This window comes from Populus trichocarpa, chromosome 1, assembly GCF_000002775.5.
Source record: "Populus trichocarpa isolate Nisqually-1 chromosome 1, P.trichocarpa_v4.1, whole genome shotgun sequence".
In the NCBI taxonomy this organism is placed as follows: domain Eukaryota; kingdom Viridiplantae; phylum Streptophyta; class Magnoliopsida; order Malpighiales; family Salicaceae; genus Populus; species Populus trichocarpa.
Genome location: NC_037285.2, coordinates 10990126 through 11002681, shown reverse-complemented (window position 1 = coordinate 11002681; position 12556 = coordinate 10990126). Strand labels below are relative to the sequence as shown.

The following is a 12556-nucleotide window of genomic DNA, read 5'->3' as shown; positions in this document are numbered from 1 at the left end:
ATTTTTATAACATTTGTAAAATATTTAAAAGGATAGGTTGTTCAGTGTAACCTGAGGGTTTGTGAGATTTACTTATTGTATAAAATAAATAATAAATAAAATATTTTTTTGAATATTTTTTTTATAAATGAAATAATAATCTATATGTGGAAACAATGAAATATATTAATTGATAAAGTAATTATTAAAGATTTGATTTAGTTATTTTTTAAGACTTGAAAATAATCTATCATATTTATTTGTGAAAGTTATAAAATAAAATAAAAACTTCAATAAACTTATGGAAGCTAATTATTTTATTTTTGGAACTAATTAGAAATAAATTAAATAATATAAATGAATGGATTTTTAACATAAATTAATTATTTTTATTAATTAATGAAATAAAGAATTAATAAAATAATTATTTTTTTACCATAAATAAATGGGAAATCTTATTATTGTTATAATTTAAAGAGTATTGATTATTATTTTTATGTCTAGATATGCATGAGGCAAAGATAAAGATATTATTGTTACGTCTCGTCCCGTATTTATTTTACCAAGTGCAAAAAAAGAACAGTTGTCCACCGGAGTCGAAGGTGTTCCATCCTGTTCAGTCCATTCGAGAGTCCCGTCCTGCAATCCTCTGCACTATATATCAAACGCAACTAAATGTCTGTTTTTATTGAAGCTAATTCATAACTGTCTTCTTCTTCTTCTTCCTTTTGCTTTTTGTTTTTTTCAAGTCAATCTCTCACTCACATAAATTATATGCAATGAAAAATCACTGGGCTGTCTGAAATTTTGAAACTTAGAATTCATCAGCCACCATTCATGACTTCCAAGTTTTTTTTTGACGGGGATTTTCACAATAGTGGTTAACTTAATAAGAGTCAAGAATTTATGATGATGGCAAGAGGTAGATTCCATTGAAGGATGATGATAGTGTCACGCCAACGCCAAGTCGTCATAGTAGAAAAATGGGGAGGGCGGCTTATAGCAATAATATTAGATTATTCTCATATTTGGTCACTTCATTAGGATGGTAGTCTATTGATCAGTATAGTATCTTATCACAGAGATATTTGTTGATTGGTTTAATCAGCACGGTGATCTTATATCTGTAATGCCACAAATTAGAGAGGATGCATGATATGACAAAATGGAGTTTTTTTCTGTCTCTGTTGCTATGTATTTTCAATACCAGAACTTGCTTCTCCAATGGGAGTGACACCCTTTCAGTGGGTCAGTCTCTATCTGTAACTCAGAGTTTAATATCTGAAGGTAGAACTTTCGAACTGGGATTCTTCAGGCCGGGTGCTTCTCAAAACATTTACCTCGGAATTTGGTATAAGAATTTTGCGGATAAGATTATTGTTTGGGTAGCAAATAGGGAGAGCCCTTTAAATCCTGCTTCTTTGAAGCTTGAATTATCTCCTGATGGCAATCTAGTCCTGCTTACAAATTTCACGGAAACAGTTTGGTCAACAGCTCTTATATCTCCAATTCTGAATTCAACGGAAGCTATTCTTCTTGATAACGGAAACTTTGTCATAAGAGATGTGTCAAATACATCTATTACATATTGGCAGAGTTTCGACAACCCAACCGATACATGGCTCCCTGGTGGAAAGCTTGGGATCAATAAACAAACTGGGCAAGTGCAGCGGCTTATTTCATGGAAAAACTCAGAAGATCCAGCACCAGGTATGTTCTCGGTTGGGATTGACCCAAATGGAAGTATTCAATATTTCATAGAGTGGAACAGGTCTCATAGGTATTGGAGCAGTGGAGTTTGGAACGGGCAAGGATTTACTGCCATTCCTGAAATGAGAGTGAATATTTACAATTTCAGTGTCATATCGAATGAAAATGAAAGCTATTTCACATATTCTTTGTCCAATACTTCAATACTTTCAAGATTTGTGATGGATAGTTCAGGAAAGATGATGCAATGGTTATGGCTGGCTGGTTCCTCGCAATGGTTTTTGTATTGGTCCCAACCGGCAGACCAAGCTGATGTTTATGCTGCATGTGGGGCTTTTGGCGTGTTCGGTGGAAGTACAACGAGCCCTTGTAAATGCATAAAAGGTTTTAAACCATTTGGACAAAATGACTGGTCAAGCGGTTGTGTTAGGGAATCCCCTTTGCAGTGTCAAAATAAGGAAGGTAATCGAAAGAAAGATGAATTCCTAAAGATGTCGAATCTTACATTACCAACAAATTCAAAAGCACATGAAGCAGCTAATGCTACAAGATGTGAATTGGATTGCTTGGGAAGTTGCTCTTGCACGGTTTTTGCCTATAATAATAGTGGGTGTTTCGTATGGGAAGGAGATCTTGTAAACTTACAACAGCAAGCTGGGGAAGGTGTTAGTTGGGCTGGAGCAGATATTTACATCAAACTTGCCGCTGCTGAGCTTCAAGTTGAGAATGGTGCTGGAAAAGGTGATGATAAGACATTGGCTCCATGTAACCATAGAGCCAAGTTTGAAGAAATATTTTGACCATAACAGCTTCTTATATTTATGTGTTGGATATGGTTGGACTAACAGTATTTTCTCTATATACAAATAGGTAACAAAAGGAGAACACGGGCAATCTTGGCAGTGGTTATTCCAGTTACTTTGATTACTTTTGGCCTTTTCATATACTGCTGCTATCTGCGCAAGAGCAAGCTCCACCACAAAGGTATATCCTGGTTCTTGCTGTCTTTCCAGTTATTCCAGCATTGAAAAATAGACACAACTCACGTTAATGGTAAAAAGATAAGTAAGAAAAAGCCTTCCTTTGTAAATTGAAACAATGACGTCTGTATGCAAATGATAAACTTTATCTGTTGGTGTTATCTATAAACCTTTTATTTATTTAGGTAATCAAAGAAGATCGTATACCTTGAGTGGTTTTCACATTCATAGTGATTTAGCAAGATTTCTTTTCATGACCAAGCCATCATGAAAAAAGAATTTGCACAAGTCCTACATGCTAGCATGAGGGTTGTCGAAGTTTTGCTTGTATGATCAGAATTGCTGGATTTTTCAGCAGAGTAATCCTGTGCAATCATGTTATTCTTAAACAGGGGAGGAAGATACAAGTGAGAACTTATTGTTCTTTGATTTCGATACCTGTCCTAACTCACCAAACAATGTACCTAGCTCTGTTGATAATCGGAGGAAAAATGTTGAACTGCCATTGTTCAGTTATGAGAGTGTATCTGCTGTAACTGAACAATTCTCACACAAGCTTGGAGAGGGAGGCTTTGGACCGGTTTACAAGGTAAATTACATTCAATAAAAAATCCTGATTTTTCTATCCTTTTTGAGAGGAAACTTGTATTGTTCAAAAGGTTTAGATGACCCTCGTCGTTAGAGTTTAGGAAGTTCAGAAAAGCCTTACTAATGCTACATGTACCATTACCTTTTTAGTAGCGTCAGACCTGCTTTGGAGCATTTCACAGTCAAGCTCCCCGGAACTTCAAATATTTCTGGTATGTTTCGGACAAGTCAAATTAAATTTCACGAGGGTTTTTCGTTCATTTAATAGGGTAAATTATCCAACGGAGTGGAAGTAGCAGTGAAGAGGCTTTCAAAAAGATCTGGGCAGGGGCTCGAGGAGTTCAGAAATGAGACAATGGTAATTGCCAGACTCCAGCACAGGAATCTTGTCAGGCTATTGGGTTGCTGCATTGAACGGGATGAGAAAATACTAATCTATGAGTACATGCCGAATAAAAGCTTGGATTTCTTTTTATTTGGTGTGTTGTCTTGCGTTCATTTCTCTATTTCTTTTAATCATTTCTGAGTTCATTATTTGCCAAATACCTCAATAAATTTACTGTTTGATTTGTGTGCAAACAGATGCAAACAAACGACAAATCTTAGATTGGGGTTCACGGGTTCGCATAATAGAAGGGATTGCTCAAGGCCTTGTGTATCTGCACAGATACTCGCGGTTACGAATTATTCACAGGGATTTAAAACCTAGCAACATTCTATTGGATAGTGAAATGAACCCCAAGATTTCCGATTTCGGGATGGCTCGAATTTTCGGAGACAGTGAAACTGAAGCAAACACCAAGAAGATTGCTGGAACGTAGTAAGTTTCTTAGAAATTACTCAAACTTCTCTTCCATTTTCCAGTACATGACACTTCAGCATAATTGCACTGACTTTTACAAATATTAGTGGCTATATGTCCCCTGAATATGCCATGGACGGTCTCTTCTCAATAAAATCTGACGTGTTTAGCTTCGGAGTATTGTTACTTGAGATTGTAAGCGGCAGGAAGAATACTGGTTTCTACCACAGAGACTCCCTCAATCTTCTTGGACATGTGGGTATTTTTCTTTTCTGTCCCCTGCTCTGTTCCTGCCGGGATTTTATTTGATACCTTGGCCCTCGCTAATCTTTACACTACTGATGCAACATTTTCTTTGGTTAATTATAGGCATGGAAGTCATGGAATTCTAGCAGAGCTTTGGACTTGATGGATCCAGTCCTGGGGGATCCTCCTTCAACTTCTGTGCTCTTGAGACACATTAACATAGGGCTTCTTTGTGTCCAAGAAAGTCCAGCAGATAGGCCTACAATGTCGGATGTTTTCTCCATGATTGTAAATGAACATGCACCCCTCCCAGCACCTAAACAGCCTGCTTTTGCTACAGGCAGAAACATGGGAGACACGAGTTCATCCACGAGTTCTGCAGGATTTCCTTCTGTGAATAATGTGACAGTTACGATGATGGATGCCAGATAACTGTTCTCAATACCAAGATATCATTGGTTTTACATTTATAGATAATTTTTTTGTTATAAATTTCGAGATATCTTAATGCTGCTATTTAAATGATCTATTCATTACAAAGTTCAGAAAAAAAATGAAAGGATTTTTGGAACTCAGCAACTACAAGCTTTTTGACCGCGCTACGACGTGTGTGTGTTTTTTTAGTCTAAAAAATATATTAAAATATTAAAAAGTCAAGAATTTGTTAAATAATAGCCGAAATATTTTTAAAATATTTAAACAGTAACATTTTAAATTAACTCGGCGCCCCCAAATTTTCTGGAATTAAGTCATGTACATGAAAAATGGATAAAAAACCCAAAGAAAAAACCAAACCAAACGCACATTACAAAAAAAAAAAAAAAAAACTCGGAAGAGAGAAATGAAAGAAGGGGAAGGGGAAGGGTTTGAAGAATGGGACGCTGATTTCTTAGACCAGTTAATCCAAGTCGAGGAACTCGCTCTCTCTTCTCAACTCCCTTCCTCCTCCGAATCTCCCCTACCTCCCACCACCACCACCAAACTCCCCTACCTCCCACCACCGCAACAACTGCAACATGACTATCAAAATAATTCCATCAGTTACTCTCCTCCGCGTGAACTCTCTCAAAGACCAATTGAGTTCAGCATCAACAACAACAGCAGCAGCATAACATTTGATCGTTTTTCTAACGGATTCTCGCATTCGGCTCCTTCTACTTCTGCCTCCAAACATAATGCCAAAGACCTAGAAATTGATCGCCTAAAGGTTTTTTCTTTTATTTTGGGAATTTATTTTATTTGCTTCTTTCTTTGGATTCATATTTTCTTCCTTTGGGGCTTTATCCAATATCGGAACTTGACAGAGTTAACGTTACTTTAGATTTTTTTTTGAGTGATAGATGTATGTGATACAGTATCTTTCTCAAGGGAAAAAGGAATGAAATTTCTGATTCAGTTTTAATGGATTTTTCAATCTACAGAGAGAATTGGGACGCGCATCAAAGCACCTTACTGATTTGGCAAGTCTTTTTTCTTTTCCCACCCTATCACAATGTTTCAAGTGTTTATCTATGCTTGATTTTCTTTTTCTTTTTACCCATCTACTTATTTTCTTAATTATCTAGTCTTTCAAGCTATTTTTTCATTGATTTTGCACTGAATTATGATTTTTCATTGGTTTGTTTATTTGAAAGTTTTTATCTTTTTTAATGGGGTTCTGTTTTGATGAATTGCTAATCCATTTCAGGAACAAGAATGCTTTGAACTTAAGAAGGAGAGAAGGAAAAGAGACGAGCAAATTAAATCTTTATATGCCGATACTGAAGAAAAAGATGTGCATATTCACAGCCGAAAAAAGACAAACTTGTGAGTTTTTTTGGTATTACTTATTTTTTTCGAACTATCTTGGTTATTTATCTGAGTAGATGGGTATGTGATATTGCATGTATGGCATAGAGATTATTATCTACACTCAAACACCACCTTAGGTCCTGCCAGTCTTACCCTGCATTGCCAAATCCAGCTCACAGTTTGGCTGCCTCAGAGTGGTTAACTAGCTATTAAATGTTCTTGGTGGCATTTTTCTTCTAAGTTAGTATGTTTGAAAGATTTCTCTAGCAATGGCCTTGATTATTTCTTTTTCTTTTTTTCTTTTCGTCTTCACATTGACGTTATCTATTTAGCTTGTCTGATATAAAATCACAATTGGACAGTGGCCCCTTTTTAATTGTTGTGATTTACATTTTACAAATTCTTTGAATGGTTGGCTATAGTGGCAGGGAGCGTGGGGATCACAGCAAGGATGCTCATGGAATTTCCCAGCACTCTGAAAGTGCAAAACCTTTGGAGGGTCAGATTGATATAGGTGAGGTGCATGTGTTGGATAAACTTCTATTACCATAGTGTTTTCTTTTGTGTTGCCATATATTTAATTTTGAGATGAAGCCGCCGTGCTTTGTTTTTATGTTTATTAACAGCTTCTACATCCAAGGCCATAGGAGTTCAGACAGAGAGAAGCATTGATTTTACCAAAGTAGAATTGAAGAATGATTCACCTTCTCACCCTGAACTTTCCGAAACGTTGCTTGGAATCTGGGGCTCCACAAGTGAACAACAATTGGGAAGAAATCTGATCTCCAAGTTGTTCATGATGTGCCCAACAGATTTTCAGGTTCTTTTTGGGTGCATGAGCATGAATAAGTCTTCCAAAGTACAAATGGACTATTTGCAAGACGAAAGCTCCTCTCATGCAGCTTTGCAGTATCATATGTGCTCTTTTCCAGCATCTGAAGCAGCAAAAGTTTCTCATCTGTATTCTGTATTGACGAAGGTATTGTATTGTAAAAAACTTCATGTGCTTTTAATTGGAGATAAAGATAGATTTTAGGCCTTTATCATTGAGACACATCCCATGGTTTACAATTTAGGGATTTCTTTTAATAAGAAGAAAAAGTAGCGGGTGTAGCTTAATAAAGGAAGAAAAATGGTTGCCAACCTTAGCCAAAAAGACCTTACATTTGCTTGTGCCAGTAGTATTGACTGCCCGTGGTAATTGAATGGGAAACCATGTATGATTCACATGAGCTTCAAGGATATTGAGATAGGTTTATATCCCTACAGAAACATGAGGGCTAACTTTCTTTTGTGTGATGTCCCAAACCATTCCTTACATAAGGCATGCTTAAATTTTCCTTGGATGTCTCCACCCATTATTTTGAGCATCCAATTACCTTGTTTTCTGTTTGATTCTTCTATATTGCAGATCAATAATGGAGTGCTACAGTTGGAAGCTCTGTTTAGATCTTTACTTGATTTTTGTGATGTCACACATGTGAGTTTCAGATTCTGTTTTTCTATACTTTGTGATTAAATTCCATTTTTGGTAATTGTAGTCAAATTCAATTATTTTCTTGTTATCTTGTTCTAAGGAATACTTTTCTTTCCGGGTACAGGTTGCCATTCTTTCTAGTTCTTTGCATATACTGCTAGCCTTTTTAAAGCAACTATTGAGTTTGGGAGCAAAATTGGGAGGGTAAGTTTACTATGGCTCACATGCCATTTTTTCTTTTTTTAAGTTCGTTCATGCCTTCAAAATAAATTACTGCAACTTTATGCACGCAACAACGTCATGCCTTGTGATTTGGGTTAGAACTATCTTCATTAACTGTCTTGATGTTTTAATTTCTTTTACCTGCTCTGATCAAAATTTGGATTCTATGCTATGACAATTATTCAACAGAAGGTGCTGACTGACACTTGTAATTGCACTGCAAATAACTTCCTGATTTGTTTCTTGTTCAATATTCAAAATTATAGATTGTCAAAATACCATTTAGAATCTAGAATTATATGGGCATTGCTTGTATTGTATCTTGAAAGAGGCTTTTAATAAATACGGAAAAATTTAAATGCCTCTAAAAGTAATTAGATCATTTGAACTTCCCAAATTACATAGAAGATCCCAACTCTGGTCAATTTGATACACCAAATAAAATTATAGAATATCTTGAATTATGACTGACACTATTGAGCAGAAAACGAAGAGGAAATGGTTGGAAATTGTCAGGAATCAGGATAGTTTAGCTGGCTGAGCCGAGTGCAGAAAAAATCAAGCAACAACCTACATTTCTTAGTTTTGTCTGCAGTTCATAAGCATCAAATATTCACCTTCATATCTAGGTCATTACAAAACATCCTTTTGGCAAAAGGACTTGGTACTTTGTTTTCTGCATATCTGGTGCTCTTTAAAGTGATGCTCCTAAAAACTCCAAATTTGTGTTTGTGTTCTTATGAACTTTGATTTGATCTTTCCAGTGCACTCTACTCAGGGACAATATCAAGATTGAGGGACTTTGCTCCGGGGACAGCGTTGAAGGCCAGGATCTGTTTAGTATGATCAGCTACGAGGCATCAAATGTGGGCTGTAGTTCGCTCGGGATTAAATCTTTTTATCCAAAACACCTGTGCAAGAAACGGTGCTGGAATGCTGAGATTTCCTTGCTGCTTTCTTCTGTAAACTGGGTTTTGTTGTTAGAAATGATGCTTCAGATTGCTGTGAGAAATACAGAAGAATGTGTGAGACTGGAGGCAGTCTCTATCATGAATGTGATTCTGATGAGTAGTAATGCTCAAACAGAGATGGAAAAGTGAGTTTTTGGTTTCATGTTCTGTCAAAAAGAAATATATTTTTTTTATATATTCTGAATGTAGTTTTTCTTGAAAAGGTTTGGTCAATCACCAATTTTTGAAAGCATAGCACAATTGCTAAAAAGGGAAGCTGGCCTACGTGTGCAAAAGGAAGCTCTCCATCTTCTATTCTTGTTGCTAAATTGTAAGTCTAGACCAATTTTGTTCCTTCTTCCAGTTTGATTTTTGCTAGTTTTCCTTGTTTTTTCTTTCTGGCTAGAATCTTGCTGTAACGTCAATCTTGTCTGTCAAACTTCTTTATAATCTGTTAGGTTTTATCCAAGTTGATCTGCTCTCCCCATTTGATTATGATGTCTATCTTAGCTCCATTAGTTTGTTAACTAGCTTGGTCTCTATTTAGTGCCAGTATCAAATATTTTGGAAACTAACCTATTTTGTTGATTGTTGACTCCAAATGAATAAGCAGTGGTTAGTGTCTAGTAAAAAACTGGCAGACCAGGATTTCTTGCTTGCAAATACCAATTCATGAGCTTTGCGGGTGACTATATGCATGTTCTAGTTTTGTTAAAAGAAAGAAGCAAATCTATACCCTTAAAGTTGTAAAACATCTAATTAGTAGAAAAGTTTTCTTTGATATTCAAATGCTCAGAATAAATTCATGTACACTAACTTGAAATATTTTATCTCAAATGCTCCTTTGTATCTGAAATGAGTAACAAATATATGCTAAGAAAGAAAGTCACGTCATCTGGCCATTCATAAATATTTGCTAGCATCCGATGGTTTCCTGCAATAACTGAATCCGATATCTTTTGTTGCAACATTCTGGATATAAAAATGCATATATATATATGTGTGTGTGTGTGTGTGTTTGTAGTATGGGTAGGGAAAGAGAAGATAAACCCTAGTGATTGACAAGGGGTTCCTTGAATCCTCAGGGAGACCTAGAATACAATAGGAAAAAAAGAATAGTCAAAATTTCAATAACCTATCATTCTTGTATGTCAAATATGATCAAATAAAATGTGTGGTGATGTAGCCAATGCCAAACAAAAATAATACCATTTAATAAAAACTACTCAGAAAGTCATATGTAGAAAATACAGGTCCTAATTTCTATTTAATTGACCCCCCATCGATATACTTTGAGGATATTGCAACCTTGCCCACCATTTTTTTCTCTCACTTATTTGGTTATCTTTCATCTAGTTGAAAAGTTTGAACAATTAGAAGAAGCTGTTGTTTCACACTGCTTCAATAATTATGTTTCTCCTAAGTGCTGTATACAGTGGGTTACGGTTAATTTTTACCTAATATTATTGATCATCGAACACTTATTCATATCTGTTCATCATGACAAGAGTCTAAGATGTTTTGGGGATTTGTGGAATCATCCATGTCTTTACCCACTAAAACATATCAAGTCTGTGATAGGTGATGGGGGTAAAATATTTTTGGAAATTGTCCTCTTATGAGCCTCATACTTTCTGTTAGACCTATGAAAATTTCTGAAAGGAGAAATGGCTGCACTAAGGAATAAGTATTGTCATGTGGACCATGAGCTTATATATAATACAACTTGATGCCTCAAGTTTCACTCATAGCAGCTTTATGCCTTGTAGAGATTTCAAATTCTGAATCCAAAAACCAACCACAATTTGGCTCCTTGTTCTTTGAGAAGCCATCTTTTGAGCAGGATATAGCCAACTTACTGAGCTTGGACCGTAGAAGCCCATCTTGAAACATCTGAAGAGCAATCAAGCTGTGTTTGAATTATCTTCAACCCAGGACATCTCCTGGACTTATTTATTTGAACTGAATACATATGGACCACTACCTGGAATTGCTTAGAATTCTTTTGCAACGCCCTGTTTTAGGAGTTACAGATTTGAATCCACTCAATGTGCTACTTTCATGGAACCCCACAAAACCCTTCCTAGCTTATGGTTCTTTGTTGAATTGAAGGTTCCAAGCTGTTGAGCATTTTTTGCTCTGGTTGTAAAGAGGAAGAGATTGCTGATTCCACAAATAACAAGAAAAATACTTCAACACCCAAAGGATTCAGTAGCATCCTTGTGGGCTTGGCAGAATGTATTGCTTGCTCTGGAAATAGCTTACAGGTAGGTGTGTTAATTTAGCTCTAGTTTAAATACAAAATTTGATGTTTTTTCCTATATTTTTAATGTGCATTTTATTGCTCCCTTAGCATTTTCCTGATTTTTGGTTCTTTGTTTTGAATTTGTGCTCTTTCTATATGATAGAATGTTATCAAGAGAAAGCTTGTGTTAAAATATATCTTAGGTAACGTCTTACCTGATGATCTGCTTTATGTTAATTGGACATGCTTAAGGGCTGGTAGCAAAACACATTTTAAGTTAAGGGCCATGAAATTGCTTTTCTTTTTGTTTTTTTTTTTGAAAATCCATTTCTACATGAAAAGACTTTGATCATTATGTAATCTGGTTCTTCCTGTGTTTTATTCTTTGATTCTGGTAAAGCACAAAGGGCGCAGACACACCCGCATGGTACTTGCTGCAAAATGCAATCTGTTTCATTTTGTAATAAATGGCTTTCAGGATATTGAACTCTGCAAGCGGGCTATCATTATGCTGGCTTTTTTAGCATCGTCTGGAAAATTTGGCTTTGAAATTATGGTGACTCACAAGTTACGTGGAGAGACAAACTTTCTTATGTTGATTTTGCAAGTGTTAGTGTCTGAAATGAACGTAGAAGCTTCAGCTGAGCCAGCAAGAAGCATTAAAGCAAGGTGAGTAATGCTCACCAGGTGTTTGGTTACACCATGAAATCCTTTCACACTCTCAACATTTGACTCTGAAGTTGGGTTGAGAGTAAAGAAATTCTTTTCAAACTTTTCTCCAACATTTGGTTGTTCTGGGTCAGTGCATTCATTTTTATGCCCCCATTCCATAATTGCTTCTTTTGTTGTCAATATGTAGGACATCGCTTATTCGGGAGGCACTGATATTACTTAATAGACTCGTGTCAAATACTGGCTACTCGGCGATAGTCTTGCGAATATTAACTGCTAGAAGAGATATGGCTACTTTAACCATTGATATTGCAAGCAGGTTGTCCCAAGAAGACCAGAGTCTGAGGCTTTCTGATGTCAATGGACATGTGAAAGAATCAGAAATTGTTGAGTTAGGTCAAGCATTTAAGAAAAGGGTTTTTGCTTATTTAGGAGATAAAATATCATAAAAAAAACCCGATATCATGGTTCAAATAAACTAGATTTGTATTTGTATGACATTAGTTGACCCAAAAATATGCATAAAGGTCCGAGCAAATAGATTTTTTCTCCTGGGTTAGCCATAACCAATCAAAATTCCATTTAGAAGCTGACCTACTCCCAAAGATCCCATCACCCAGAAATTCATGATAGGTCTTGGAGGATTGTACACATTGAACATACGGTGCATGTCAAAAAAATATTATAACTGCAAAAAATTGCCTTTAATTTTGCTACCGGTACTGATTTTTTTTCAGGCTTTATATATGTTTTTTCTTCTTTCTTTAGTGATTTAATTTAATGAAATATATGTATTCATGGAAATTCGCTAGTTCGAAACAATTATTTTATTTTGATTGCTGGAGGGACACCATGTAAATTGATATCTTCACAAATGTTTTGCCTGTTTAAACA

At 35.8% G+C, this 12556-nt stretch overlaps 2 protein-coding genes across 3 annotated transcripts; both read left to right on the top strand.

The window, feature by feature from the left end:
• The first annotated feature begins 580 nt into the window (after positions 1-580).
• On the top strand, positions 581-4864 carry LOC7476789 (G-type lectin S-receptor-like serine/threonine-protein kinase B120). Of its 2 annotated transcripts, none has more exons than XM_024611571.2 (7): positions 581-2430; positions 2560-2673; positions 3062-3258; positions 3526-3736; positions 3840-4077; positions 4167-4314; positions 4429-4864. In XM_024611571.2, exons 1-7 carry the CDS (start codon positions 1128-1130, stop codon positions 4735-4737), a joined length of 2520 nt encoding a protein of 839 aa, XP_024467339.2. In that variant the 5' UTR covers positions 581-1127; the 3' UTR covers positions 4738-4864. The 2 variants fall into 2 exon arrangements, with proteins under 2 accessions (XP_024467339.2, XP_052309322.1); XM_052453362.1 differs by having other exon boundaries at positions 4167-4318; positions 4429-4595.
• A 239-nt stretch (positions 4865-5103) lies between these two features.
• LOC18094104 (protein SENSITIVE TO UV 2) lies at positions 5104-12398 on the top strand. The gene is made up of 12 exons (XM_024600726.2): positions 5104-5512; positions 5727-5765; positions 5993-6111; positions 6519-6610; positions 6723-7075; positions 7508-7576; positions 7698-7777; positions 8574-8891; positions 8970-9076; positions 10858-11012; positions 11469-11659; positions 11850-12398. The coding sequence occupies exons 1-12, from the start codon at positions 5147-5149 to the stop codon at positions 12109-12111; spliced, it is 2151 nt and encodes a 716-aa protein (XP_024456494.2). The 5' UTR covers positions 5104-5146; the 3' UTR covers positions 12112-12398.
• Positions 12399-12556: the final 158 nt, after the last annotated feature.

Coding starts and splice junctions, on each gene's coding strand:
- LOC7476789 (XM_024611571.2), top strand. CDS start 1,128: ATGCATGATATGACAAAATGGAGTTTTTTTCTGTCTCTGTTGCTATGT. Junction 2,431..2,559: donor TGAGAATGGTGCTGGAAAAG/GTGATGATAAGA, acceptor ATATACAAATAG/GTAACAAAAGGAGAACACGG. Junction 4,315..4,428: donor CCCTCAATCTTCTTGGACAT/GTGGGTATTTTT, acceptor GGTTAATTATAG/GCATGGAAGTCATGGAATTC.
- LOC18094104 (XM_024600726.2), top strand. CDS start 5,147: ATGAAAGAAGGGGAAGGGGAAGGGTTTGAAGAATGGGACGCTGATTTC. Junction 5,766..5,992: donor CAAAGCACCTTACTGATTTG/GCAAGTCTTTTT, acceptor AATCCATTTCAG/GAACAAGAATGCTTTGAACT. Junction 6,611..6,722: donor GGAGGGTCAGATTGATATAG/GTGAGGTGCATG, acceptor GTTTATTAACAG/CTTCTACATCCAAGGCCATA.